We start from the raw sequence: 25,588 nt of genomic DNA, 5'->3' as shown, positions 1-25,588 counted from the left end.
GGTCATGAGATCAAGCCCTGCCTGCATCGGGCTCTGTGCTCGGCATGGAGTCTGCAGGAGATTCTCTCTCCCTCTCCTTCTGCCCCTCCGTCTCTCTAAAATAAGTCAATCAATCTTAAAAAAAAAAAAAAAAAAGGCACCAAGGGCTAATATCACTGAGCTCTTTCTGTGGACCAGGACCTACACAGAGTGCTTTATGTGCCTTCTTTCATTTATCACACAAGAGCTCCAGGAGAGGGTCACATGCCGTGCCTGCATTTTATACAGAACCTGAGCGTCAGAAGTTCAACAGACAGGCTCGAAGTGATAGGGGTATTTAATGGTGCAGTTAGGACTGGAAGCCGAGTCTGCTCTTCTAAGCTCTATGCTGAGGATGACCAAGGAGATGTTCAGGCTTTCCCATGTTCACCGCCATCGGGGATTCTCTGCAGGAAGGGATGGCCACCGCTTGCTTTTAAGTGCTTTAGGGCTCAGCAGATACAGAATTAGGGACGGCACCCTCAACCCACCAGCTACTGCTGACTGCTAAGCGTTGTGGGAAGCAGGAGGCAAGTACTATGATGCCATGCAGACAGGGATGCCAAACGCACCTGTGGCACTCCAGTCAGCTAAGAGCGGCGAACCCATCCCGAGGACCCAACAGCTGCTCGAAGATGGGGAAGTCTCCCTAACCCTCCTCCCTTCGCCATTAGGGGATTCCAGAAGCTGGTGTGATCCACGTGATTGAAATCACTGTCATAAGCGTCAAAACTGTGTTTGACGTTTGCTCCCTGTGCCTTCTCAGGCAACTCCGAGCTCTGACTTTACACTTTTCTCTAGGCCTGGGGTTGGGTGGTGGTGGTGGGGGCGACTCTTAATGCCTCCTTCCTAATTCCTACTCTACCTTGAGGGCTTCTTAAAATGTCTTCCCCAATCACCTTAGCCACCAGCCAAAGTCAATTAATTTCTCCTTTCATTTCTCTCAAAGAAGTGGTTATTAAGCTTTTTCAGTGGCATCCCCTTACCAGGAAGACACGCTAGAGCACATCTTCCCAATACACGCCCATAGATTTCTTTATGAATTATGTGTATGCACTAACGTTAATGTCTACAGACACATGGGACTTTTAGGGTATGGTCGTCAAGGTTAAAGGCCACTGATTTATTCCAAGGGGCCAATTTGATGACATCTAATTATTTTTGGCTAATTCCTATGAGATGGCTGATAAAAACCCACACCAGGAACAGGAGAAGAGACAGGACTTCCTTTTTCTCCCTATGTCCCTAGGCTCACATTCTTCTTGTGTTCAACCTGCAATCCTTTGCAGAATCTTCGTAAGCCCTTTGTCCATGCTGGGGGCTGGGAATGTCGGTCTAGTGAAAATCAGATCCTCCCACATCCTCTGGTCTGGACACAGGGTATTAATTCCACACTGTCTCACCATAGGCAGGAAGTGCAGGAGTGGGGCTGTGAGGGTGGGCGGGCGGTCAGGTGCCCTGGTGGGGGTGCTTCCCATCACGCTCCCCCTGGGATGACCTCCCCAGTCCAACCCAGGCACATGACTGACTTTCCGATCCCACACCACGTGGGTACCACTGTCAGTCTGTATGGTAGAGGTCAACGAAGCTTAATTTTTTATTTTTAGAATATAAACGGAAGTTCTAAAAATCTTGTTTCTGTATTCCAAGGGAGTACTAGTAGACAACCCTGCCCAAATACACAACCGTCCCCCCCCCCCCCCGCCCAAGGGTGTGTTCTGAAGACCCCTGCCCTAAAGGGCTTGAATGCTTGCATTATTCATCTGGATGGGGTGCATGAGGTGACCTTTCAGCATCACGCCCTTGTCTAAGGTGAGTAGGCTGTGTCACCACACCCCATCTGCTGACCTGTCACACCGTGCCTGCTTCTGGGGTGACTCCTGCACCTTCCGCCCAGGCCATACACATGGCAGGCAGCCAACCAGAGCTAGGTACTGAGAAAAGGACAGACTGAACAGTTATAAAGTAGACATACCCAGAGATCGCCAGGGACCAAGGGAGAGAAGTTTCTATGGTAATCATGCCCTCTAAACTCTGCTGGGTCTGAGTTCACCCCTGGAGATGTGATGGCACCTGATGATGGCATGAATGAAGTTCCTCAAAATATGCTGACACTGCAGGAAATGAAATTTGTGCCCCTTTCAGAGGGGGGAGTCCCCCCGATGAGTGAGGCTGGTGAGCCCCTGGGGCTATTTTTGCTCAAGTTATATGTAAAACTGAGGTGCTGACCTCACACCCAGGGTAATTCTCACCTAAGAATTCTTACTTTAGTAAGTGATCAAACTGGTCCCATAAGGAGCCACATCAGGTGTTCATATTGGCCCAGAGTCTCCTCCACCGACCACCAGAGAAGGATTCAGGCGTTATTCATGGTTTCTGCCTGAATACTATTCTTCACTTACAACATCCTTTCCAAAAGGATGCATTATTGGAACAGTGCACCCAGACTACAGGGTGTGATACGTTACCACTTTCTGAACTGAGACTTCCAAACAATAAGATTACATACTTCACAAAGTCCCAGGTTCTGGAATCTATGGTGCGAGGGAGGAACGAAGTAATGATTAATTACATCAAGCATTCTAAATGTTTATATCATGAATGTACAAGTTGCCCATCTCGGTGAAGCTGATTTGTTGCTTCATGCAGATTAAATCAAAATTAGGGTCGATTTTAGGTAGGTCAACCTCTAGTTAACCTCCGACATTGTATACATATTTTAGCGTATCTAGACGTCAATATATATATATGCACAGCTGTCTGAAAGTATAGTTGGCTCTTGATTATCTATGAATTAACATAGTGGACAGTCAGCATAGACAACCCCAAACGGGAGCCAAATCGCAAAATCAATTTTTATTTAGTTTACATTAGGTTTTATATACGTCCTTTCGTATGAGCTGCCATTCTTTCCTGAGTATAGGGAATGGATTTTATGCTGCAGCTTGGTGGTGTCGGGTGTACTGGGGGGAATGGTACCCTCCCTTGCTCATTAGGTGTGTCACTAGACTCATGATATTATTAAATACTCATCAATGAAAACTCATTTTTATCAAATAGTCATCTATGAAAACTTTTTGCTATGAAGTAGAGCTGTCCTTATCAAAATTTTGACCCTGACATGCCTGCTTTGGTTTCATCTGAGCTCAGTCCAGGATAATAGACAGAATGACTGTTTAGTACACACAAAATACATTTCCTATTTTTAAGAGTTTTTCAGGCTTAACACTCAACAATAAGAAAAGAAATGACCCAATTAAAAAACAAACAAACAGGCAAAAGATTTGAGCACCGTTTCATCCAAGAAGACATATGGATAAAAAGATGCAATAAAAAGATGCCCAACATCAGTGGACATCAGAAAAATACAAATTTATTACACAATACCAGTGCACACCTGTTGAAATAGCTAAAAATGTCAAGAAAACGGACGGCACCCGATGAGGACGGACAGGAATGTGGAGGAAACGCAAGGCTCAGACATTGCTGGAGCAAATGCACAACGGTTCCAGAAGTTCCCTATAAAGCTACGTGTGAACCTACCATAGGACCCGGCAAGCCTGCCCCTGGGTCTTTACTCCAGTGAAAAGAAAACCTATGCACCATGTGTCCAGCAGATGCATCCATAATTGTCAGAAACCAGAGACAACCCAACCATCCCCTCCACTGAATGGATAGACCCACTATGGCGCGTCCATAGATCAGAATACTACCTCAACAGTAAAAACGAGACAACCATAGATACGGGCAACAACTTGGATGGAGCTCAAACACGTTACACTGAGTGAAAAAATCCAGATGCAAAGGTGTGATGATGAGACATGATGTCTGACTCCATCCCTGTGACATTTTGGAAAAGGTGGAGCTATAGGGATGGAGAACAGATCAGTGGTCGCATGAGGGCAAGGGTTCGGGAGAGGATCTGACCAAAAACAGGCAGCACCAGGGACTTTGGGGGGGGTGGTACTAGGAGGGAGAACTGTTCTGCATTTTGACTGTGCGTGTGGTTCACATAACTCTGCATTTGTCAAAGCCCACAGAACTTTATACCCCAGAGTGGATTTTATATGTAAATTTAGAAATAAAATTAAAAAACACTCCCCTAACTGGTGGCTTTTCCATGAGAGCATTTGAGAATTCCTGCTGTGGAACAGTTGGCCTTTTTCCTGCCATCAGCCAGAATCCCTGCCCAGCTCTTTATAGAGGCTGAGAAAGACATCCGCGTTGTTCGTGGCTGTAAGCCGATGGTGGCGGAGGGAAGCTCCTTATACCCCAAGGACAACACTTCAATGGCCAATTTCCCCCAGGTAAAAAATCCTAACAAGACAGAAAAAGTAGAGAGGGAACACAGACCAAACCACATCAACAGCTACCTATGCGTGCAAAGTGATGAGTTCCCCGACTCCCCTGGAAAGGTTGATGAGCACAGAGCCTGAGGTGAACAGAAAAGGGAACTAGAAGTCAGAGTAACAGGAGTTGACGCTAAGGAGTATGGTGGCAGTGACTGTCACCAGTGGAGAGCCTACCGCACGCCAGGCTTCGACTCATGGGTCCTACATCCATTTAATCTCCAGTGATTCTGTGAGGCAGGTAGTATTTCTTTGCCAGTTCACTGATGAGCTGGATTAACTGACCGACATGACATGGTTAGTAAGAGAGAGGGCCCCGTGTCTGCCGTGACAGGCAGAGCCCATGATTTCTACTCAACCGAGCTGCCTCCATAAAAGGGAGCTTAGCCGTAGATCATATACCGCATACGGGGCAGTTAACGTACCTCAAATAATACTCTGGGTATTAAAGAGTCTAAGTGTGCTTTATGCAGGAGACACGCACTCTATAATCTAATCCTAATTTTTTTTTTTTTAAGTTTGCCAAGACTCAGGAAGCTCTTCTGTGGAAGGAACAGTGAAATAAATATTTTAGTAAAGCCAAGAATTCCTTTTTGATACAACTGATCACCCCATAACCCTTATGCTGGGCAAGTCTGGATTTTTATAGAATGGATTTTCTTCAAACAGGGCATATTTCCAACTTGTGATGTGCTTTTTAAAAAATCTATCTATTTTAGCCAGTCCTGGAAATTAAGAAAGATGAAGAAGTTTTATAGAATGACTACATGAAGGACTTTGGTTAATTACCTTTGATTTTATACCTCTGCTAAAGAAACAGAAAGCCTAGAACACGTTAAAATCGTTAATATCCACCTCTATACCTTGCAGGATCTCTTGCTGGGAAGTAGTCCAAGGCGGCCAAATGACCACTGGACCCATTCCCCAGTTTATTCAGTAACCAAGGTCCACGTTGAACAGTAAGGGGGTTACCCAAAGATGCCAAGACCATAGGAAGTCAAAAAGATATCAACAGCATTTCAATCCCCAAGATGCATTCACTAGCAAAATAAAATATTTCAATACTTAGGCTTCTGTTGGGATAAGCATGATATAAGAACTGTGCTTAAGTTTAATTTCTTCCCCCTGACTGTTAATGAATAGGGGAATCTGGAACAAAATTCTCTCTTAATAAGATGATCAACTTTGTATGCTCTCTTGTCGGCTCCCACTTAAGAGATGAATAGGACGAACCAATCTGTACAAAAAACCAGAAGTCATCACAGAGAAGAAAACACAATGACGCAAAATACACATTTCAGAACTGGCTCATCTACAGAGAAAACTCAAGTCCAAATCCCCCTCCTGTACCAAGCAGTATACAATGCCAAACAACCTATCTTCAAGAGAATAAAATTTAGAACTCAGAAGTGTGTGGTTCCAAAATATGATCAGGAACATATTGAACTAATACCCGAAGCAAACCAAAAAATGTGGAGCGAAAGGCTCAAAAGACATTCTCAAGCACTGAGAAGTCAGGGTGCAAGACACCATCTGAAAAATACCTGCGTAAAATACTCATAGGAACTTAATTTTTATGGTGCAGGACAAAAGCCATGTCCAAGAATAATTAGGTGACATGTCTGCAGTTTGCAGGAACTCTGTTTTTCACTTATTACCCGAAGAGTGACATCACAAGCATCACAAGCATTAAATAAATGTCTAGGAAACCTGGTAAATGTTTATGAGGCCTTTTGATGATGATGCAAGTCCCAAACTCATATCCTTGTTTGACTCACTAGCAGATCAATTTGGTGGCAGCTGCAAGAATGAACTTCACGAGGTTAATAACTTAAAAAAAAATCTCAGCTTAAAATATGATGTTAAACTAATATAACGTGGAGTTGATGTAAGTGAAAGGGAAAATGTCAGGAGACTCGATGAATTTGGTAATTTTATAAAAGCTGGCCCCAAAGCTTTAGGGAGACCAGGCTGAAAAATATTGAAATTTCCCTTCTCTCTCTCTCTCTCTACATTAAAACCTCTAGCTTTTGTCAAACAAAAATGTCCTGTATGATATTTCCAAGATACCTGGGACTAAAATATGAGCCTGCTGTTTTAAAAACACAATTTCAGACGCAGGTACTTGGGAGATCGGCAAGGAAAGAAACCATGGCTTTTGAATTTTGCAACGTACTTTTTCTGGCAGCTGGGACTCAACTTCTTTCTTTAGCCTCCTCAGTAAAAATGGTCTCAACACCTTATGTAGACGCCTGATGATCAATATAGTTTCTTCTTCATTTAAGTCCACCTAGGAGAGAACCTCAGATGAGTCGTACTTTTTTTTTTTTTTTAATGATGTTTCATGAAATAACGCTTTAGGGTTACATTTATTAATTTGTTGTGATATGTGACTGAAATTTTGTGTCCCTGAAGGCCAGGTCCTTACCTGTTATGCATGCCTCAGAATCCTCCTCCCCCGGGGCCAGGTGGTAATAAAATGGCCTCTAAATGGGTGTCTTTGTCTTAATGCAGAGTTCCATGGAACAGGGGCCCGAGCCACCAGTCCCCCAGCTCAGAACTTTTTTTTGGATAGGACTGCAACAAAGTCTTCCTGAAGACTGAGACAGAACCCAAGTGAAGGAGCAATAGTGCACGTGTGCTTACTCAAAGTCGAAGCCTTAAGTCAGGCTCCCAGCTCGGATTGTCTCAGATGCAGAAACACCCTAAGGCGACAGGGTCAGAACATGAAAAGAAGAAGAGAGTAGACCCAGTGGATGGTGGTGGGTTTCCAAGCCCCACTACCTCACCACTCCTCCTTGCCTCTGCCCTGATCTCGGTCAGTCCTCTTTACACAGAACCTTCTCTAGCACCTGTGTCACCTTTCTCTATGAACCTCTAGGGGGCAGACTTGATTGACATTACTTTCTACAAATGGGCAAGCCAATGAATTACTGACAAAAGGCAAAGGTCCCTATAATGTACTTCAAAATTAAAGTGCTGAATAGTTCCAACATAAATGTCCCAAAAGCCTTCTAAGTGGCTTTTCATTCCCACAGTTAAGAAACCACTAATCAAAAGGACAGGTACCCATTCCTCTTCCTTGCAATGGCCCGTGACTTCCTTTCATAAATGAGCTCCAAGAGAAGACAGATGGTGGAAGGAATGATAATAAGAAATTTGAAAATGGCTACTCCGGGATTTGAGGAGTATTAATGTAGATACAAAATGGAGGCTCACACTGAAACTGGAAAAAAAATGTGTGCAGAAAACTACTGTGAGCTAGTTCAGTTTCACACACAGACTCTTCATGGGGAAACAGTTAAAAGAGAAGCCCAAGTTTACAACAAGGAGATAATTTGCTTTTTAAGGTTTGTGTTAGGTTGGTTCGGTGGATCTGGTTAAACTGATTCAACAAATATCTCTCCATTCACCCCCCCTGTAGCCCATACAGACAAGGATTCCATCAATCAGGATCACTCTCTAGTGGCCTGATTAATGTGTCAGCAAGTGGTCAAGGACCCTAGAACCTAGGACCCTTAGACCCATCATCAGATCCATTTTCTTAGCGCAGCAAACAACCCTGGAAAGAGAACACACCCACCCACCGATGAGTTTTGTAAAGTAAGCGACATTGTCAACTACCCTACAGGTTCTCTGGGCTCTAACAGTCTCAGCTTTGGGTTCTTCACATTCGTTTCATTGCCATACAGTGGAAAATGCAAAAGTTAGGCCAGTACCCTTTCTCCAGTCATGGCAAATGGAGCGTTAAACCACTGTTCAAATGTGCTGCAGCTCTTGAAAATGGTGGGGAGGAGGAAGTTAAGGAGGGCCCAGAGTTCTGGGAGCTTATTCTGCAGTGGGGTCCCAGTCAGGAGGATCCTTCTGGGGGCCACATAGTGAGTGTTCAAGACCTGAGTCAGCTTGCAGTGGTGATTCTTCATTCGGTGGCCTTCATCCACGATCATGTATTTCCACCGAATCTGTAACACAAGAGGAAGGACCAACGGGCGAGGCGGTGAGCAAGGGAAAATACAACCACTTCCAACAGGCAAGCCGTGGTGTGGAACACCAAGGAATTCAGACTTTGTGTATAATATGGTGTGATTCTCCTTCGGATTAAAAAAAAAAAAAGTCTCAACGGTCTATTTCCCATACTTGATAGATGATGTAACACATCACGTGATAATGGGATGTCAGAGCAAACAGTGTTGCTTAGGGGCCATGTGATTCCAAATTGCTCTTGCCAAAGAGGGGAACTTGGGCCCAGAATGAAATGGTTGGGCCAGGACTAGCTCCTGTGTCTCCCCAACCAATACGCCTTCTATCAATGCTAGACCATGACGGCTATCCCCGATTTAGTGCTCATGCTGCCTCAGCTCATAGCAAGGAGAGAAGAGAGCTCTCCACTTGAGGCAGAAATCAATGACCGATTTTCCAAGATGGCGTCAGTAGGTACTTATAGCTTCATGCCCTCACTTCTATTGTTATATTGTTAGGGCTTGGCTCAGCTCAGTGTTCTTTTTTCTTCTTAATTTGAATGAGCTGCTAACATTTAAAAGTTGCAATATTTCACATAAAAATCTGAATGTCCAGCTTCTCTTAAAAAAGTAAGATCTGGCAACCTGGAGTCTCTGGGTTCAGACCTACTCCTTAACCTGCCAGGTCCTTACCTGCCAAGTCTAGGATCACTGCTTTGAGACATCTACAGTGCAAGGGTATACTCACTGCCAGTGAAGACAATGCTAAAATATCATTCCTCTATTTTTGCCAGAACTTTGGAATTAAACACAATCTCCTTTCCCAGCATGACTACCGTGTGAAAAATAAAAAAGAGCCATATGACACAATCTTCCCTCCTAAGTCCGCACGCAGGTCTCTTCCTCTCTCATAACTTACCCTCCAGCCCTCTTCAAGGTCACTGGTCTCAGTTTCTTCAAGTGAGAACAATGTGGAATGTCCCACTAAGCCTATTCATTCCCTACAAAACAGTGGCAATGGCCAAGAAAAGCATCTGGTGCTCAGATGTCCCCGGATCCTGCTCCAAAGCTCCCAGAGAGGAGGCAGACGAGCAAAGTATTCTAGATGGTCCCTGCCCTCCTCATCGGAAGTGACAGTAAGTCGGGGCAGAAGGAACATAAAATCCATCAGTCAGGCTGGGATGTTTGGGTAAAAGAAACTACCAGACCTTTGGTTTTGTTTTTGTTTTTTTACTCTTCCTCCACTATTTCTAAGAAAAGTGTCCATGAGAATGAAGTTGTACAGACAACTACCCCAAGCTTACCAATAGCACGAAAAGAGGCCAGCAGATACAAACGTATTTAAGTAAGCAGTCGAAATCTACTTTCCTAATTTAGCTAATGACCTAATAAACAAGGAATCAGAGAGGACTTCGATTCTGCTAATCTACTCATTTACCCATTAGGTCTTCTGCTTGGACAAAATATCACTACCCCTTCTATAGCTTTATTCCTCCAGCAACAAATAAAAGCAATTCATCTCATTACCAGGCTTTGGTAAGTTCTGGTGAGTTCTGAAATACATATGCAGAAGACGTGATAGGACTTTTTTTTTTTTCCTTTTTTTAAAAGGATCTCCGATGTTACGAACACATTCCCGGAGTCCTACTGAAAACGTGTCATTTCTGACCCTGCCAAATTCCTCTCGGAGAATGAGGAACAGGAACACAGGCTTATGGCCATTGCCATCTCAATTACTAAGCCTCCTGTGGGAGCCCCTGAGATGTCAGGAAGGGAACTCTCGGTGCCCAGAGCAAAGGTTTCGTGTGGAGAGAGAAGAGATCCCAGAAACGGGGATTCTGCTCAGTTCTGGCCATCGCTTAGTTTCAGATTATAGCACTTTCCACACTGCAGGGCAGGAGAAATGAAGTTTTCACGTTCGGGCCCGTGAAAGAAGGTATTCTGAGTGAATGCGTTAGGAGGCCAGGTGTGAGAAATCTAAGAACAATTTTCTATCTTCCGGCCTAAGGACAACTTTGGACATACAAATTAGGAGACACATGTGTCTCAGGTAGAGAACAACTCTTCCTCAGCTTCGAGTGAAGAGTCACAGAAACAGCCCAGAGTCATCCAAACAATGGCCCATTATTTTATCAGGGGAAAAAAAAAAAACCTAACCCAGGAACAGCACCAAAGCTACAGCTTGGACAAACGTTCACAGGGAGGAGACGGTATGGAGAGGTGCCTACTCGTCTTTGGAGAGACAGAGGCACAAGAGGAATGAAGTCACGCTGCTGACAATAACCCAGGGCAACCAAAACAATTATTTCCTTCACAAGCACATTCAGGGCCGTTGGAGAGAAAAGGAGTTGCAGAAGGAGCCCAGGTGAATTTTTTTAAGAGATGTAAACTCATTAACTACAAGAGGCTCAGTAAGAGAACCAGGATCAACGACATATGCCAAAAAAAAAACCAAACGAAATGAAACAACAACAACAAAAAGCACGCATCAAATTAAAACCCATTCCCAAAATATATCTGACTCTGAGAGAGAGAGAGAGAGAGGGAGAGAGAGAGAGAGAGAGAGGGAAAAGCCATCTAACGATCAAATTATACCAGTGAGTATAATTAGGGGAATACTTTAGACTCCAGTGCAATGGTCCGTAATTAGAGGTAAAAGAACTTTTTTTTTTTTTTTTTTGAAAACATACCTTTGCAAGAATGTGCTTGTCTTTGATAATGTACTCGTAAGTAGTCAGGAGGACATTGAATTTACCACTCCGTAGCTGGGGGACAAGGGAGCGACGCATGGCAGGCGTACCCTGGATGGAAAGAGAGAGAGATATATGTATTACCCAATGGAAGTAATGTGTGCATTTTGCCTCACTATTCATGGCTTAATGGAGCCCAGACACGTGAGTGCAGATTGCACCTCTATGCATTATCATACACACATCCATTATCCACAAAGAAAGTGCTTGGTGAAATCAGCGCACATCTGGACACTTTTCAGACCCTTACAGGCAGGCTTCCCCTCTGCAAACTGAGGGAGAGGGAACACAGATAAGGAAATTACAGCAGCCTCGAGGTGGCAGAGAACCCGCGGCTCGGCTGAAAGGCTCCCTTTCTATGGGAGCGTGTGGCAGGCAGCCCCAGCGGCCGGGTAATTGCCGAACTTTGCGGGAACAGCGGGTACGGTGGTGGCACGCGGAATGTGCGGTATTTGTCATTTGTATTACTCTCATCAGAAACCTCGCAATATGATAATTAACAATTTTCTTCTGCATTTCACTATCTGAAAGTAATTATGGTTTATTACAGTAATCTTCTTGGGATGATTAACTCACACTGTTTGGTACATGATGTACATGACAAAACTTTACAACCAAATACAGTTCACAGATGTGCATATGGAATGAAGAAAAAAAAAAAAGAGGGTCTATTTTTTGCTTTTCCACATTTATATATAAATACAGCATTCCAAACCTTGTAAGAAATTTTCACCACAGAAGGAGCCCATTTGTCAAATTCATATGTCCAGTTAGACAGAGTCCTAGAGAACAAAAAAGAAAACATACAGAGAAAAAGACATTGGTATCAAAGTCGGTGGTTAGAAAGATGTTCTTATTCATGCTCAGGCCTCACCTTGAAAGGGGAGAGAGAATATAAAATATCTCAACTACGTATTTCTTTCAACGGTGTGGAAATAAGAGATAAGTGGGAAATAAGCTGCCCCAAAGCATGACAACTGCGTTTGTTGGTTCCTAAGAAATCTCATAAGAAAAAAATAAAATTAAAAAATGCATAAACATAGAGGGGGAAGAAACCCCCTTAATTTCAATATTGAAAACAGCAACTGCCAGAGTGATTTGGGGACTCTTTAAAAACTGGTGATGGGTATTAAAGAGGGCACGTTCTGCATGGAGCACTGGGTGTTATACGCAAACAATGAATCACGGAACACTACATCAAAAACTAATGATGTACTGTATGGTGATTAACATAACATAATGATAAAATAAAAAAAAACAGCTATATAAGCTCACAGAAAAGTTGAGTCAGGAAAAAGCAAATGACAAAAGCTCATGAAAATTTTAAATAAATCTGTCAAGAGGGAGCAGGGGGAGAGATATGGAATGCCTTTATTTTTTTTTTTTAAATCTCTGAAAGCATCACCATAATATAGGGAGTCAGAACATGAAAAATATAGATAAAGAACAAAATAGATCCTCGAAATGTAGATGCAATACGAAGGATAACTAAATACTATGGGTTCAGATAATACAGATCCAGCAGGTCTGCAAATAGTCCTCGTTCAGACAGAATTTGCAAATGCTAAACCAGAATCCCTTTGGTTGGTTTGTTTTGCAAGGTCCAAGTCTGTGTTAGCACTGAGATCGACAAAGGTCTCAGTGAATAGAACTGTGACCTAACCCCTGAAGCCAGAGACACTACACTCCCAGGAGGATGGTACTCCTTCTCTCAGGAGAGTCTGGAAAAGAGGAACCGCCCAGGCTCTGGGAATTGAGTGGAGAACAGGAAGCAGCAGAATCCGGGACGTTAGACTGCCCGTTCTGAAGGCAGTTTAAGGCAAAATTCCCAGTTACGACTGTGATATGGATTCTACTTTAAAAGATATGGTCAACGCAGATTTAAGAAGGCATACTTTTTGAATATATGTAACCTTTTGGAAATGGGACAAGGGGATAAAAAAATCCAAGAATCTTTAAAAAAAAAACAGATATCAAAACCTTTCTGCCCCGTGAGCCGCTTAAGGTGTGATGACAAATAAGTGCGGTGTGCGGGGCGCGGTGCTAAGGGCTGATAAAAATCACTCCGTCCCGTGTTTAAATGGCCATCCAAAAAGGCCGGGGGTGGGAAGCGAAAACCTAAGTCCAGATCAGATGCTCTTTGGTGATCCCACTACATGCGAAAATTCGGCCTTAAATGAAAAACAAGGGCAATCTACAACGTACAGAAAGATAAGTATGGAATAAATGACTTTACTTACGAAAGGGGAACGATGATGAGATAGGGGCCATTGAGTCTTTTGTGCTCCATCAGATAAGTGATGAGTGCAATGGTCTGTATGGTCTTCCCCAGCCCCATTTCATCCGCTAAGATCCCGTTCAAATTGTTATTATACAGGGAAACCATCCATTCCAGGCCCTGGAGCTGAAATGAAGAGTAATGGCTTCAATTATCCAAGATCTGCACAGGTAATTAATACTAATACAACTCAAGTGAGGCTGTGACTTCTTAACTCCTCGGTGCTATACGTTGGGTTTCCCACAGTAGGAAAGTGGAGGATGCACCAACACAAAAAGAATTTAAAATATGAGCCTGTAATCATCCCTGCTGCTTGGCAGGTGCTAAGTGTTAATCAGATTTAGAAAATGACGGGCTGCAGCATACTGGTGGGATTTTAAGCAGCTTTGCTGCTCATCCCTACTTAGCATTTCACAGTATATGACATTCCAGAGTTATTATAAATGAAGAAAACCCAAACTAAAATCCATTCCAACCACTCCAAGAACAAAAAGCCAATGTGAGGATTAGAGACAAACAAACCAGAAGGCAGGGTTGGCACACGGATCAGAGATCATTAGACACAGCCTTCTTGGCCATGAAGAGCCTCCCCTGGGGTGGGATCCCTTCCGCGAGAGGAAGCCGGCTGACCAGGGAGCCAGGGGCCCACTGCTGGGCCCGCAGGAGGACATTTCCTGGTGTAGCGAGAGCTCCCGGCGCCTCACATGGAAACTCTGCCGTGGGGGTGCTCCCCAAGGGCAGCGCCGGGGAAGATGACTGCCTGGAAACATGTCCAACATATTTTTAAAGGACGAAAGCCCTGCAACAGAGACGCGGCTTTGTGGAGTTCCTGTGTTAAGTACAAGAAAGGCTGGGGTGAAACCACAAAATTGTTCCAGTTCTTTCTCCCAACCACTAATACCAATACCACCACCACTGCACGGATGTTGGGTTTAAATGGTAGGAGCAATTCAATATATTTTTTTATTTATATTTTATATATATATATATTTACGTATTATATAATACATATAGCTATTTACACATATTATACATATTATATATTAGGTATTGCATATAAGTGAACACACGTAAATACACAAATATATAAATATGCATGTCTGCTAAAGTCAATTTAGCTTGCTAATCAAGTCATGCTCAGGGAAATGTTAATTTTGTTTCATGTAAGAACCAAGTGAGTAATTCAATTATTTTCAATATTTATTAAATGATTGTTCTGTGCAAAGGACCATGCAAGGAGGTAGAGCAGACAGATGCCTGGCCGTTATGTAAGATGCATGCCTCCCTTCAGAAGCTTGCAGTCAAAGAGGAGACAAAAGGCATTCACGTAGCCACATGTGCCAAAAAGTGGCTGAAAGTACGTGGCATACGTATAAATATGTATAATCTTATTTAAAATTGTTCTGGCACGCGGATTCAGTTGTACCGAGTAGAGATTTTCTTAGGGAAAGCACTGCAATGGTCTGCAGAAATACTTTCATAGGCCACTTGCGGTACCTTGTACCACACAAGACTCCAAATCATCCTAAAGAATTTTGCAGAAGGACAGCAACACTGAGAGGTGAGAGAAACAGGAAGAGGGGAAGTGACCGGAAATCACAGTGGTGGGCAGGAGGGGCTGCAGGCCTGCAACAGGACCCCAAGACCACCAGACCTTTAGGAAAGTCAACTAAATGCCAGAAACATTTGGACAGTGGTGGTGGGTTTTTATTTTTTTTAAATGAAAACTGGCAAAGGGGCTGAATTTTGCATTTGTGTTAAACCCAGATAAAACAGAAGCATAAACTGGCAGCAGAGGAAACTAGAAATTCATGAAAATGGTGGGAGGTGATTCGGGTTTCCCTAGACCATGGAAGTGGAGGGTTTGGGTAGGGAACCAAATGTGTGCGGCTTTCCCCAGAAGCAGCAGGAAGACCCCCGCTATGCCAGGGTTACATAACTATTAATGATACACAAACCCGTCAAGCAGCAAGGTGGCAGAAAGCTTACTCGTGGACAGGGTGATCCAGGCAGGCCCTGAGCCACAGTTGGAAGCGGTTTGTGAGAAATGGAAAGGATCTCATCGGTCCAATGTGGAAGGTCAGAGTCCAGGAAGGAGGAAGTTGGTGGAGGAAAAGCCCAGAAGGGGACCGACGTGGAGGCCTGCTCAGGAAGTCTACAGCAGCCCAGGAGAGGAAGAAGGGCATGAAGCTCACAGATGGAAATGGGGGAGATAGGTTTGGAAAAGTGGTGAGGACAAGCGATGAGAAAGGCATTGGATCGCAGGAGGTAATCAACGTGGCATTAAAAGTGATTCACCCCCACATCATGGCAGCCAGCACAGTGCCGGGGGTTAAGAGTTTAGGGGAGCCGAGCCCACAAAGTTGGAGAACTTTAAGCATATACTTCCTAAATTACAGGATGTTAATAGGGGATATATGAACATAAAGTTGGGTGGTCAAAGAAATTTGGGAAAGAGGAAGTCATTTTATTTCACTGTAGGACGCTGATACGCAGTCATCGATTGCACGCTATTTTTGCAGAGTCGTGAATGTGCTCATGCACATCAGGGATTACCAGGAGGGGTCACTGCCAAGGTACCCATATGTCTGGTTGGCTCAGGATCATCCTGGGTTATGCTCGGTATTAATAAGAAGGGCCCCTATTCATTCTCATAAGCATCCAAATCTGCAATAGTAAATTATAAGATAGTCCTACCTCTGGATGATAGTATTTCTCATATTTATTTGACCGCGAACCTATTTTTCTTTTTAAGGGAGATCTCATGAAGCAAGTGTTCCAAGGAACACACTTTGGGAAATGCCAAAGTGGTAGGAGGTCGAGGATAGGAGCTGACCTTATTCCAACAGGTCAAATGAAACGTCTGTTCTGTTTACAGTGTACGTTTCACCAAAGCTCACCGTTTTACTGTGTCTTAGAAAAAGCATACATGTAGTAGACAGCGGCTCCCAGAAGCTGAATCCTTGGTATTAAACTAGAGCCACCACTGAAGTTTTGGAAGAAATACTTCATTGACTACATGACGAGGCAGAGATGTTCCCTCTACTCATAGGATGTGGCTGGGTTTCCCACTGTGAAGAGATCCACAATAAAACCGTTCCAAATGTTAAGCCCGTATTTCTCAAAACACAATCCATCCTAGATTCACGAAAGAGAAAACGGGTATGCCCTAGTAAGATGGTAAAAAGGAAGCTTCTAAAGCAAGCATTACGGATAATCATCGTATTATAAGCAACGTGGCTCCAAAGGCCTCACCATCATCAAACTCCTTAAGCAATTCTCGTACACATGTGCAAGACACATGCCAGCCGAAGTGAGCTGAAGGACCGGGACTGGCCAAGAAGGCACAGCCCCCACCAATTACCTGGTAATGCTTCAGGGTCCCGTTAATGAGGAGGGCTGACTGCTTCTCCACCCGCTCAGAGATGGCATGGGCCACCGTGTAGTAGGACTGGGAGCCCCTGGCACTGCACTGCATGCTGTACTCATCGTCCACATCCTGCTTGGCGGTCCTGGGACAGAGAAGGCAGAGAATCATCCACAGATCACTGGGTGCACGAGTGGAGAGCCTAACATGGCTACCCTACGTATGGTTTACTGGTCACCGCCTGCATATCTTCTGGTTAAAATACAGGATCGGGAACCCTCACCAAAAGTGAGCAAGCTAGACAGGAGCATCGTCCCCATTTTACGCACGTGGGGAACTTCACGCTCACAGAGGTTAGTTCATGTGCCTGGGCCACGTAAAAGCAGTGGAGTCAGGACTGGCACGCAGGCCCACCTGACCTCAAATGACTGATCCGAGCATGAACTGTCTCCCTGCAGATGACCTTGTGGCCAAGGAGGCCGTCGCAGGCTCTCCAGATGCAAAGACAAATCCCATCCCCAGAATGCTGGGAGGGACTGGGGGGAGGGAGCGACATGCCCACAGAGATGGGGTAGACACAGGCCAGCTTCTGCTTCCTATGCCTTGCTAACGAGCTGGTGTTCAACTCCACAGCCAGTGAGGAGCCACTGGGGGGTTCTAAACTTTCAGTGAAGGAGGAGCGGCAGACACAGAAAACAAAGTTTCCTAGTGTGGGGCCTGCAGCCCTCGAATCAAAGGAGAAAATACGGGCGCCTGGGAGGCTCAGTCCGTTGAGCATCTGCCTTCAGCTCAGGTCATGATCCCAGGGTCCTGGGATGGAGCCCCACATTGGGTTCCCTGCTCTGCAGCTCTGCAGGGAGTCTGCTTCTCCCTCTGCCTCTGCTACCCCCCCCCCCCCCGCTCGTGCGCTTGCTCTCAAATAAATAAATAAAATCTTTAAAAAAAAAAGGAGAAAATACTACAATGCCTATTTCCACTTTTTTAAAAAAAAATCTCATTACGTAAAAATGTTCTATTTTACATATCATTTCCCCCACGTTTTAACATTAGAGCCGCACAAGCAAAGAGCTGACGTGGAGAATGGCTGGAGTGAAGAACAGAGCTGGCACTTCGGACCCAGGGAGGATGGGGTGCTGAGAGGTCCTGGGTGCTGTGGAGACCACGTTGCGGGGGGGGACACGGCATCTCTCATGGGCGTTCCTGGGTGGGTGCTGATGAGTTGAGGGAGGAGGGGAAGACAGCAAAGCAGCCAGCTAGCGGGGCCAGCCGCCATCGGCTCAGTCTGGGGCAAAGCGCAAAGGCAGGGAGAAGCCGAGGAGTGACCTGAGCTGGAGGTGGGGGTTCAGGAGGAAGGAAGGAGCCGAGCACCCGAAGCAGAGTGGTGACCTCTGATGGCAGCGTTTCGAGGGAAACCTGGCCACGGAGTCGGTCGGCTTCCTTCCTCAGACAAAGTTTTCTGAAGGAAAATCTGTCAAGCACAATCCTCGTGACACACATTTTCACAAGGGAGAGAACTGAGCGATACGCACTCAATGATCTGCTTGGCGTCCTTTTCAGAAACCTCTTCGCTGTTTGGATCCAGAAGTATTTTCTCTTCCATGTCCTGCCGACTGGACTCTTCTTCTTCATCCTGGGGGGCAGGGGTGGGGTGGGTAAAGAACAGGAAGGATTCCATTTCAACGAGGCAATCTCTAGGATTGGCACTTTCTGAAGAGAGACTGAATGGTATTCAGTTTCCCAGAGTAAATACGATGAAGGGAGAAAGTAAATTTAACACCTCCCTAAACCAGGCCATACGCCATTCCATTTCTGTTTAAATCATGGAGCAAGAGAACAGAAGAAACCCTCTGAGGATCCATTAGGACTCTTGCTCCCAAGAATAAATAGGTAAAAGTCACCGCAGATGGATATTTATCATTGTTTGGTTATCAAAGAGTCCTGCACATCATACCTGCTCTCACTTAGAAGCATTCTACAGTCTTCTCTCCAAAGCCAGACTTAGAGGCTATTGCCCTTCTCATAAAATTGCTCCCCGATAATTTATCGGTGGGACTTGGATGTCCTCCATGCACTCCAGGTAGTGGGGCTGGAGCTTGTATACCCACTGCTTTGGGACTACTTCACATCACAAGATCTCTCAATCTTTAGATGAAAACTGTCAGTAACTTGGCAACGGAGTCATGATCTCCTCCTCCCAACTGCATACTACGTTCTGCTGATGTGTTGGGAAGCTTTGCTATGTAGTCATCATGCCCATGACCAACCACTGGTGTTGAGAGCTAAACCCTTCCAGATTCTCCAGCGGAATTTCTTTAAAAGCAAGTTGTAAGAGAATAATGCTTTCCCATGACTCTTGAATGAAAACATATGAACTGACATGATATTCAGGCTAACAATCAAATCTATGATAGCGGATCACTGAGAGGCTGTGGGGTGAGGCGAGGAATCAGTCCAGCCCCTTCGTTTTCCAGGGAAGGAATGAGGCTCTGAGCAGGGACGTGACTCGCCGTGAGCGGTAGACCCGAGACGGGGACCCGGGTTCATAGACCCCCAGGTCAGAGTTCATTCTATTCCCAGCTGCCCAGAGCTGTCTGGGGCTGTCTGGCCTGGACTGACATCTGTGGGTTCAGCAGCCCCTCTGTCCCTTGTCCCTCCCTGGCTCTGTGACCCAATGACAAGATTCTTCCAATGGATCTTGTATGGACCCATTCATCTGCGTGAACAAGAAACATTTTTAAAAGTGATTCTGGAAGTTTCAAAGATTTCAGAGCAAAAGTGGCCTGTAGAAAATAAACAGCATGCAACCCAAAGCAGCTACTTTTCTACTGGTATGCTTAAAAAAAAAAAAACCCAAACTTTTATTATTCCTCCTCTTTGTAAAAGTTAACAAGTGTTCACAGTAGATTAATTTAGGGGGAAAAAAGGGGTCCGCAAAATAGAAGAAAATCACAGTCGTCTTAAAATTCTGGAGAGCTATATGACTGGTGCTGCTTCGCCCGGTCTGTGGCTTCTGTGCCAGGGTGCTCTTTGAACCAAGAGTCCTCCACACTGGTAAACAGAATTAATGACTACCCACTAACAATGCTCTCAGAAAGGAGATAAAAATCTTCTTTTAATCCTCCTATTTGTAATTATAATGCATTTCGTAGTTGATCTAAAAAAAACACAACCTTTATTACTATTTCTTAAGTTCTGTTAAAAGTATCCAAGATCACCATTTTAGGTTCTAGATAAATTTATTGACCGTTCCTTCCAAGAGACTGAGAAATGTGCATCTCTTTGGGTAACGGGAATATCCAAGGAATTTAAACAAGAATCACATTTAAAGAGAAACCAAGAGGATCAATAACCTCATCAAACCAAGTCTGTGTTGCCCTTTCATCAAAGCTTCCAGACTTAAAATTTCGAATAGACTCTAAGGCCCGAAGGACTCCGGAAACTTTTGGGTGGCTCAGCCTCAGCGTGAACCAGGTAAGACAGGGCACCGCCTTCCCAAAGTAACCCATCTCCAGTTCTCTCCAGAAGACCTTTCCACCATCTCCAATATAAGGCCCACTTCTCTTTCCTTGGTTTCACACAGATTCAGAATTCTCCAAGTCCCGCCACTGGCCAGGAGCCCCGGCGAGGTCACTGTACTGCTGGACACCATCATTGTCGCTCTGGTGCATCCTCAGCTCCAGATGTCACCCCAAGGCCAGCCCTGGAGGATGCAGTGATAGACACAGGTGCTTCCCACATACACCCCACAAACAGAGATGCTGACATACCTCCTCCTCATAATCAGAATCGCTCTCTTCACTGTCAGATCGGGGGGCAACTTCATAACTGCAGGAAAAGGAGTGGGAAGGAGAGGGGGCTTAATTTTTTTTAAGTTACAAGACAACATATACAAGCATAACCTACTTAGCATGTTCTATGTACAAATGACAAATGCAGGTAATGACTTTAACCATTTCAGCACAGGTCATGTTGTTGGAGTTCCGAGATTTTACCGGGACCACAGAAATCTAAGAAGCCACTGGACAGCCAGAATTTCTGCTTTAATGCCATACCCGGGATTCATTTCCAACCAGGCGTCCAGCTGACTTGCTTTGGGTGCTTCTGGTCCAAAGAGGACCTTGCCAGTTTCTGTGTGAGTCACTTTGACGGGCAGGTCACTCATCTGACTGCTTTCATCTATGGGCTAGAAAGGAGAAACAAATACACATCACCGCTAGGTGTTAAGACTGCCTCCCAAGTCTGTGCTGGACGCTTCTCAGGCTTTTGGCTGTCCAGCATCTGAAACCTTTTTCTGTGATTGGAAAGTTCGCCACCTATGAGTGCTGGCAGGAAGTGGGAGGTCACCTCCTACTAAAGAAACCGAAAGCACCGGCCTCCCTTGCAGTGAGGGTGCCAGCACAAGACCTCAGCTCCATCAACTGGATATACTCACCAAGGCTTAGAATGAAGAGCCCAAGGCTCGGGGAGGCTGGGAGCATCAGGCATGCTGGAGGGAGGACAGAGCACAGGGACGGGCCATGCCGAGCCCCTGCTGATGCTCCATGTCAGCCACGGCCTCACTGACCAGCTGTCCAGTGGAACACGGCCTGTAGCCTCAAGGCAGGCTCTCCAGGCTTCCTGGGATCCAATGAGTTACCCAATATCCTATGAATATATTCCCTTCCTACTTAAATGTGGAAGACTTGTCATTTTGTCATTTGCAACTAAGAACCCTCAACCCCCAAATAATACCCCCCCATAACAGCTATTGCAAAGTCGTGCTTTCTGAGAGAATGTGAAAAGAAAGAGGTACTGTGATTTGTGTCACCTCGCGAGGGGCCTGTTTGAGCTTCTGCAGAACCAAACGTCCTGCTATCTAGCTCGGCCACTGGTACCTGGGAGTGAGATAAAGCCAGAAGCTCTGCTCATCTGAAACCGGGCGAATGGACCAAGACTGAGCTGAAGCTCATTATTGGACTCCTCATGAAGAATGGCTTGCTCAGAAAATTAAAAATGAAATCACAGAGGCCATGTGTAACCTACTTCAGAGAACAAATTGTTTTAAAAGGCCTAAAAAAAAAATGGAGTAATCCTATGCAAATGAATGCTACTGATTATGGGGTGATGACACCTGCAGGACAGACCCCCCCCCTCCCCCAGGCAAGACGCTGGCTGGAAATGCTTGATTTGTGAGCAGCAGGCCAAGTTATCCATCTCCTTAAAAGTAGTAAAATTCAATGTTTACACAATTCATTAATTCCAAAGAATTTTTTCTCAATTGCTCTTAACTGGAGTTAAATAAAAATGACAGGAAACACAGGCTACTGTAGCTTATCTTCCATATCTTATAGGAAATGACCAAGAAAAAAAAAAAGTTGTTTCTCCCTTCTCCTTCAACAAAACACTCTCAGAATAAAAGAAAAAAAAACAAAAAAAAAACCCAAAAAACAAAACAAAACAGAAAACAACCAATATATTAGCAATTATCTACCAAAGAAACCTTTAAATAAAGAAAAGGCCTACTTTAGGCTGTCCCTTCTTTTTTCTTTGATGTGACTAAAGCAACGGATGTGGGCACCATTACTGTGCACGCATGACATTTCTTCCCGGCTTGGGCGAAAGGCCATCTACACACCCACACGGTAAAGAAGGAAACCTACCAGTCACTATCACCTCCCTTGGAAAAGCCATATTCCATTATCTTGAACTATTATAACACAGCCTGTTTTATTGCTTATGTCATGCCTTGGAGAAAATCGGGAACTGCTGTAGCTGGAATGAGAACTTTGGCAAAGACCCTGAGTGAGCCCGGCAGAGTAAAAGAACATTATTTCAAAACAAACTGAGCAAGATGTCCACTTCACCAACTTCAGCAAACAGAATGCACATGTGTTAAGATTAAAAAAAAAAAAAAAGTGTATGTCACAAGCCCCAGATCAGCGGCTAATTTTCCCAATATCCTATACTGGGAAATAAGAGGTAAGGGCACTGTCAGTGTAACACGTTGAATCTCTCCCTGTGTGCTTGTTAATTACAGACCTATGTGAGGCGTGCTTACGTAAGGCTGGGGGCTTCTACAAATTGGAGTTGTTTCTAGGTGCTCCAATATATACTATTCTTCCCCCAGAACGGCCCTCTGAGAGTGCCTGACACATCAGACACGCATCCCGATGCTTTGTTCTTTGTGAGAGATTACAGTGGTGAAGCACCACGGATTGTTCAAGAAGTTTCTGCATGGAATAGTGGTTTCAACCTTTTGTCTCTGGATCCAGGCTGTTCACACTCACAGTACGCCTCGCATGCACAGATTCTAGAAGGGTTCCCCCCCCCCCACCGCCCAAGCAGGTTTATCAGAATCTGAGAGAGGAGAAGGCAGTTTGAAACCAACTCCTTCCCATTCCGCTCTGGGGCTGTGAGTCCTCATGTGAATCCTTGGCAGAGAACTTTTGAGTTTTTGGAGAAAAAAAAAAAAATCCATTAAGTAGGTAATTGTATTCTCATGATTCAGGAGAATTTCAAAATCCTTGGAAATCACATTTAGGAACGTACTGATGAATCTACACAGAGAAGCTCTCTCGTAAGCCTATACAAAAATGTCAAAAAAGAGAAGCTCACCAAGTATGTAAATTGTTTGTGTTGACGGAGTTTTATAATTTCAAATTAGTAATACACTAAGGAAACTGGGTCATACCTTATGCTTCTGTATCATTTACGGGGAAAATGCAATTATAGAATCACTTGAGATTTTTACACATTCTATGTACTCATAAACATATATGTGCACAGCAGACCCCGGAATGGTACACAAACTTAATATCAGTTGATTGGCAGTCTGAGACGGAAGGCGATTACTTTCCAGGATATCCCCTTTTTCTACTCATCTAATTTTCTACTGTGCTAATGTTTTACTATTTTTACTTAGAAATGAATAGCTGAGTAAAAATAAAGTTGGTATTCACAGAAAATGGTGCTATAGGGCATGGCAGGGACTCACTGAGCAGAACGTGGCAGGAATGGGCACAAAACTCCTCACCTCTCCATCTGGTCCCAGGGCAGACTCTCCTCCCTCGGCAATCTCTTCAGCCTTCTGCAAAGCAAGGTCAGATGTTTACACGTCAGTCAAGAAGATGCTATAGGAAGGACGTTGTGGCAACTCAGTGGCCCCAAACAGCACTTCATCACTACTCACCACTGTCATCTAACAGAGTTTAAGTACTGAGGCCTTCTATTTCTATTTCTCTGCACTGTCTGAGAAAAAGTGTGTGGTTTTTTTGTTGTTGTTGTTGTTTTACTGGCAACTTGGAGGAAGTTCCTGGAAGCCAGGTGTGATTCAAGGCTGGCCCATGCCGAAGATTTGTGGATGACGTCTTCCAGGACCCAAAGAGCTGGAGACACGGGAGCAGCATGGCTGAGGTCAGCACGTGTGAGATGTCCTTCTTGTGTCTGGCACCAGGAAGACAAATCCTGACATAACCAGCTCAACTTACTCCCCTTAGCAAGTTTTCTAAAAATGTCCATCACAGGTAAACTTGGAACCGCTCTTGAGTCATGAAACTACAGAATCATACAACATTCTGTGAATTCTCTGGATGTTTTCCATTCTACCTTTTCATACTATATAGTATTTCCGTGGTGGGTAATATGAGGAAATTTGATGCAGATACTGTGATCTCATGAAAAATTCTGTCATCGGCCATTTCTTAAATATTTCAGTATCTTAGTCCATTAACCTCTATGTGCCTCAAAGGCAGCCTAAATGAAAAGCTAAGATTATGTCACGTTTTGTACATGCCCGAGAGAGTCTCATCTGCAATAAACACAAGAGAGCCTCAAATTTCTTACGTTTATGACAACCTTTCTGACAAGTGAAATCTTTACCATCACCTTTACAGAATCCTTATTTTAAAGTTATTGCTGAAAAGCTACGCTACTTCTGCATGAAGGAAAAAAACAAAACAAAACACAACTTTAGTCATTTCCTTTTTTAAGACATTTAAGAAAATGAGCTTTCCTCCCGTGGGCTCTTTAGTTAATTAAAAATATATATAATGATACAGAATCGATATTAACTCTACTTTGTTTACTTAAGGCATTGATTATATAATACATTTTTGCTTTCCATGAAAATGACTCAATTGCCTCTTGACAAAACAGCTTTTATAAAAACCGTTCAAAATCCAACCTTTTGTCTATGCTGAAGAAAAGCAGTTCCCATAAATGTTTGAAATTTTTGAAGTTCTTTTCAAAATTTTCTTACAAGAAATACATGTATGTATGTATGTACGTATGCCAAAGCACAAGGCATGAAAAAATGTAGCATTTCTACCAAAGAGTAGGAAATAAAACACTCCCTTTGGTTAGGATTTCCCAAGAATTTAATTTTCTATCTATGCCACCCGCAAGTGAAACGTTTACAGGCTCAAAAGTAATGATCAGCATCGAAAAGAGCTAGGCCCTGTGTCTAGGCTACGAATACAGAGAACAATGGCAGAAAAGCTCGGAAAAAAACCCACCCCTTCGACCTGCCCCTAACAGTTCCATTTTTGGAATTCTCAGGCACTATACTCAGGCGACTGTTTTAATTAATGGGAGAAAGTCAATTAATCCCACCATTCTTTCCATACAAATCAGAAATAAGCTACAAATTTGGCCAACAAAGAAAATCAAATGAGACAATGGATAAGCCAATTTCCAATATCTAGCTAGTGGAACTGGATCGCCGTCTCAATGAATAGTACATTAAAGAGCTTGCAGGACCATAAATAATAGATTCAAAACCATTCTAAAGGGTAGTCTTCTATGAATATGCTATTGACTCGCTAGAGTGGTATCTAAAAACTGCCCCACCATCAGGCTCTTCCTTTACTTAAAATCCTCTAAACTCATTT

General features: G+C 44.1%; 1 protein-coding gene across 6 annotated transcripts in view; it reads right to left on the bottom strand.

Moving 5' to 3' along the window:
• The window catches only part of SMARCA2 (SWI/SNF related BAF chromatin remodeling complex subunit ATPase 2), a 169,397-nt gene that overhangs the window by 92,737 nt on the left and 51,072 nt on the right, over window positions 1–25,588 (bottom strand). For all 6 annotated transcript variants that reach the window (XM_025891509.2, XM_025891513.2, XM_073878124.1 and 3 more), the window contains exons 10-19: window positions 23,734–23,787; window positions 20,774–20,904; window positions 20,489–20,546; window positions 18,251–18,351; window positions 16,719–16,866; window positions 13,317–13,480; window positions 11,792–11,858; window positions 11,017–11,127; window positions 8,087–8,329; window positions 6,544–6,657 (exon numbers count right to left, since the gene is read on the bottom strand). In XM_025891509.2, the coding sequence (XP_025747294.1) occupies window positions 6,544–6,657; window positions 8,087–8,329; window positions 11,017–11,127; window positions 11,792–11,858; window positions 13,317–13,480; window positions 16,719–16,866; window positions 18,251–18,351; window positions 20,489–20,546; window positions 20,774–20,904; window positions 23,734–23,787 (1,191 nt within the window). The remainder of the gene's footprint in view (window positions 1–6,543; window positions 6,658–8,086; window positions 8,330–11,016; window positions 11,128–11,791; window positions 11,859–13,316; window positions 13,481–16,718; window positions 16,867–18,250; window positions 18,352–20,488; window positions 20,547–20,773; window positions 20,905–23,733; window positions 23,788–25,588) is intronic.

This window comes from Callorhinus ursinus, unplaced genomic scaffold, assembly GCF_003265705.2.
Source record: "Callorhinus ursinus isolate GAN/ISIS: 27379988/994484 unplaced genomic scaffold, GSC_fseal_2.0 scaffold28, whole genome shotgun sequence".
Classification (NCBI taxonomy): Eukaryota; Metazoa; Chordata; class Mammalia; order Carnivora; family Otariidae; genus Callorhinus; species Callorhinus ursinus.
This window is presented reverse-complemented; position numbering and strand designations above follow the sequence as displayed.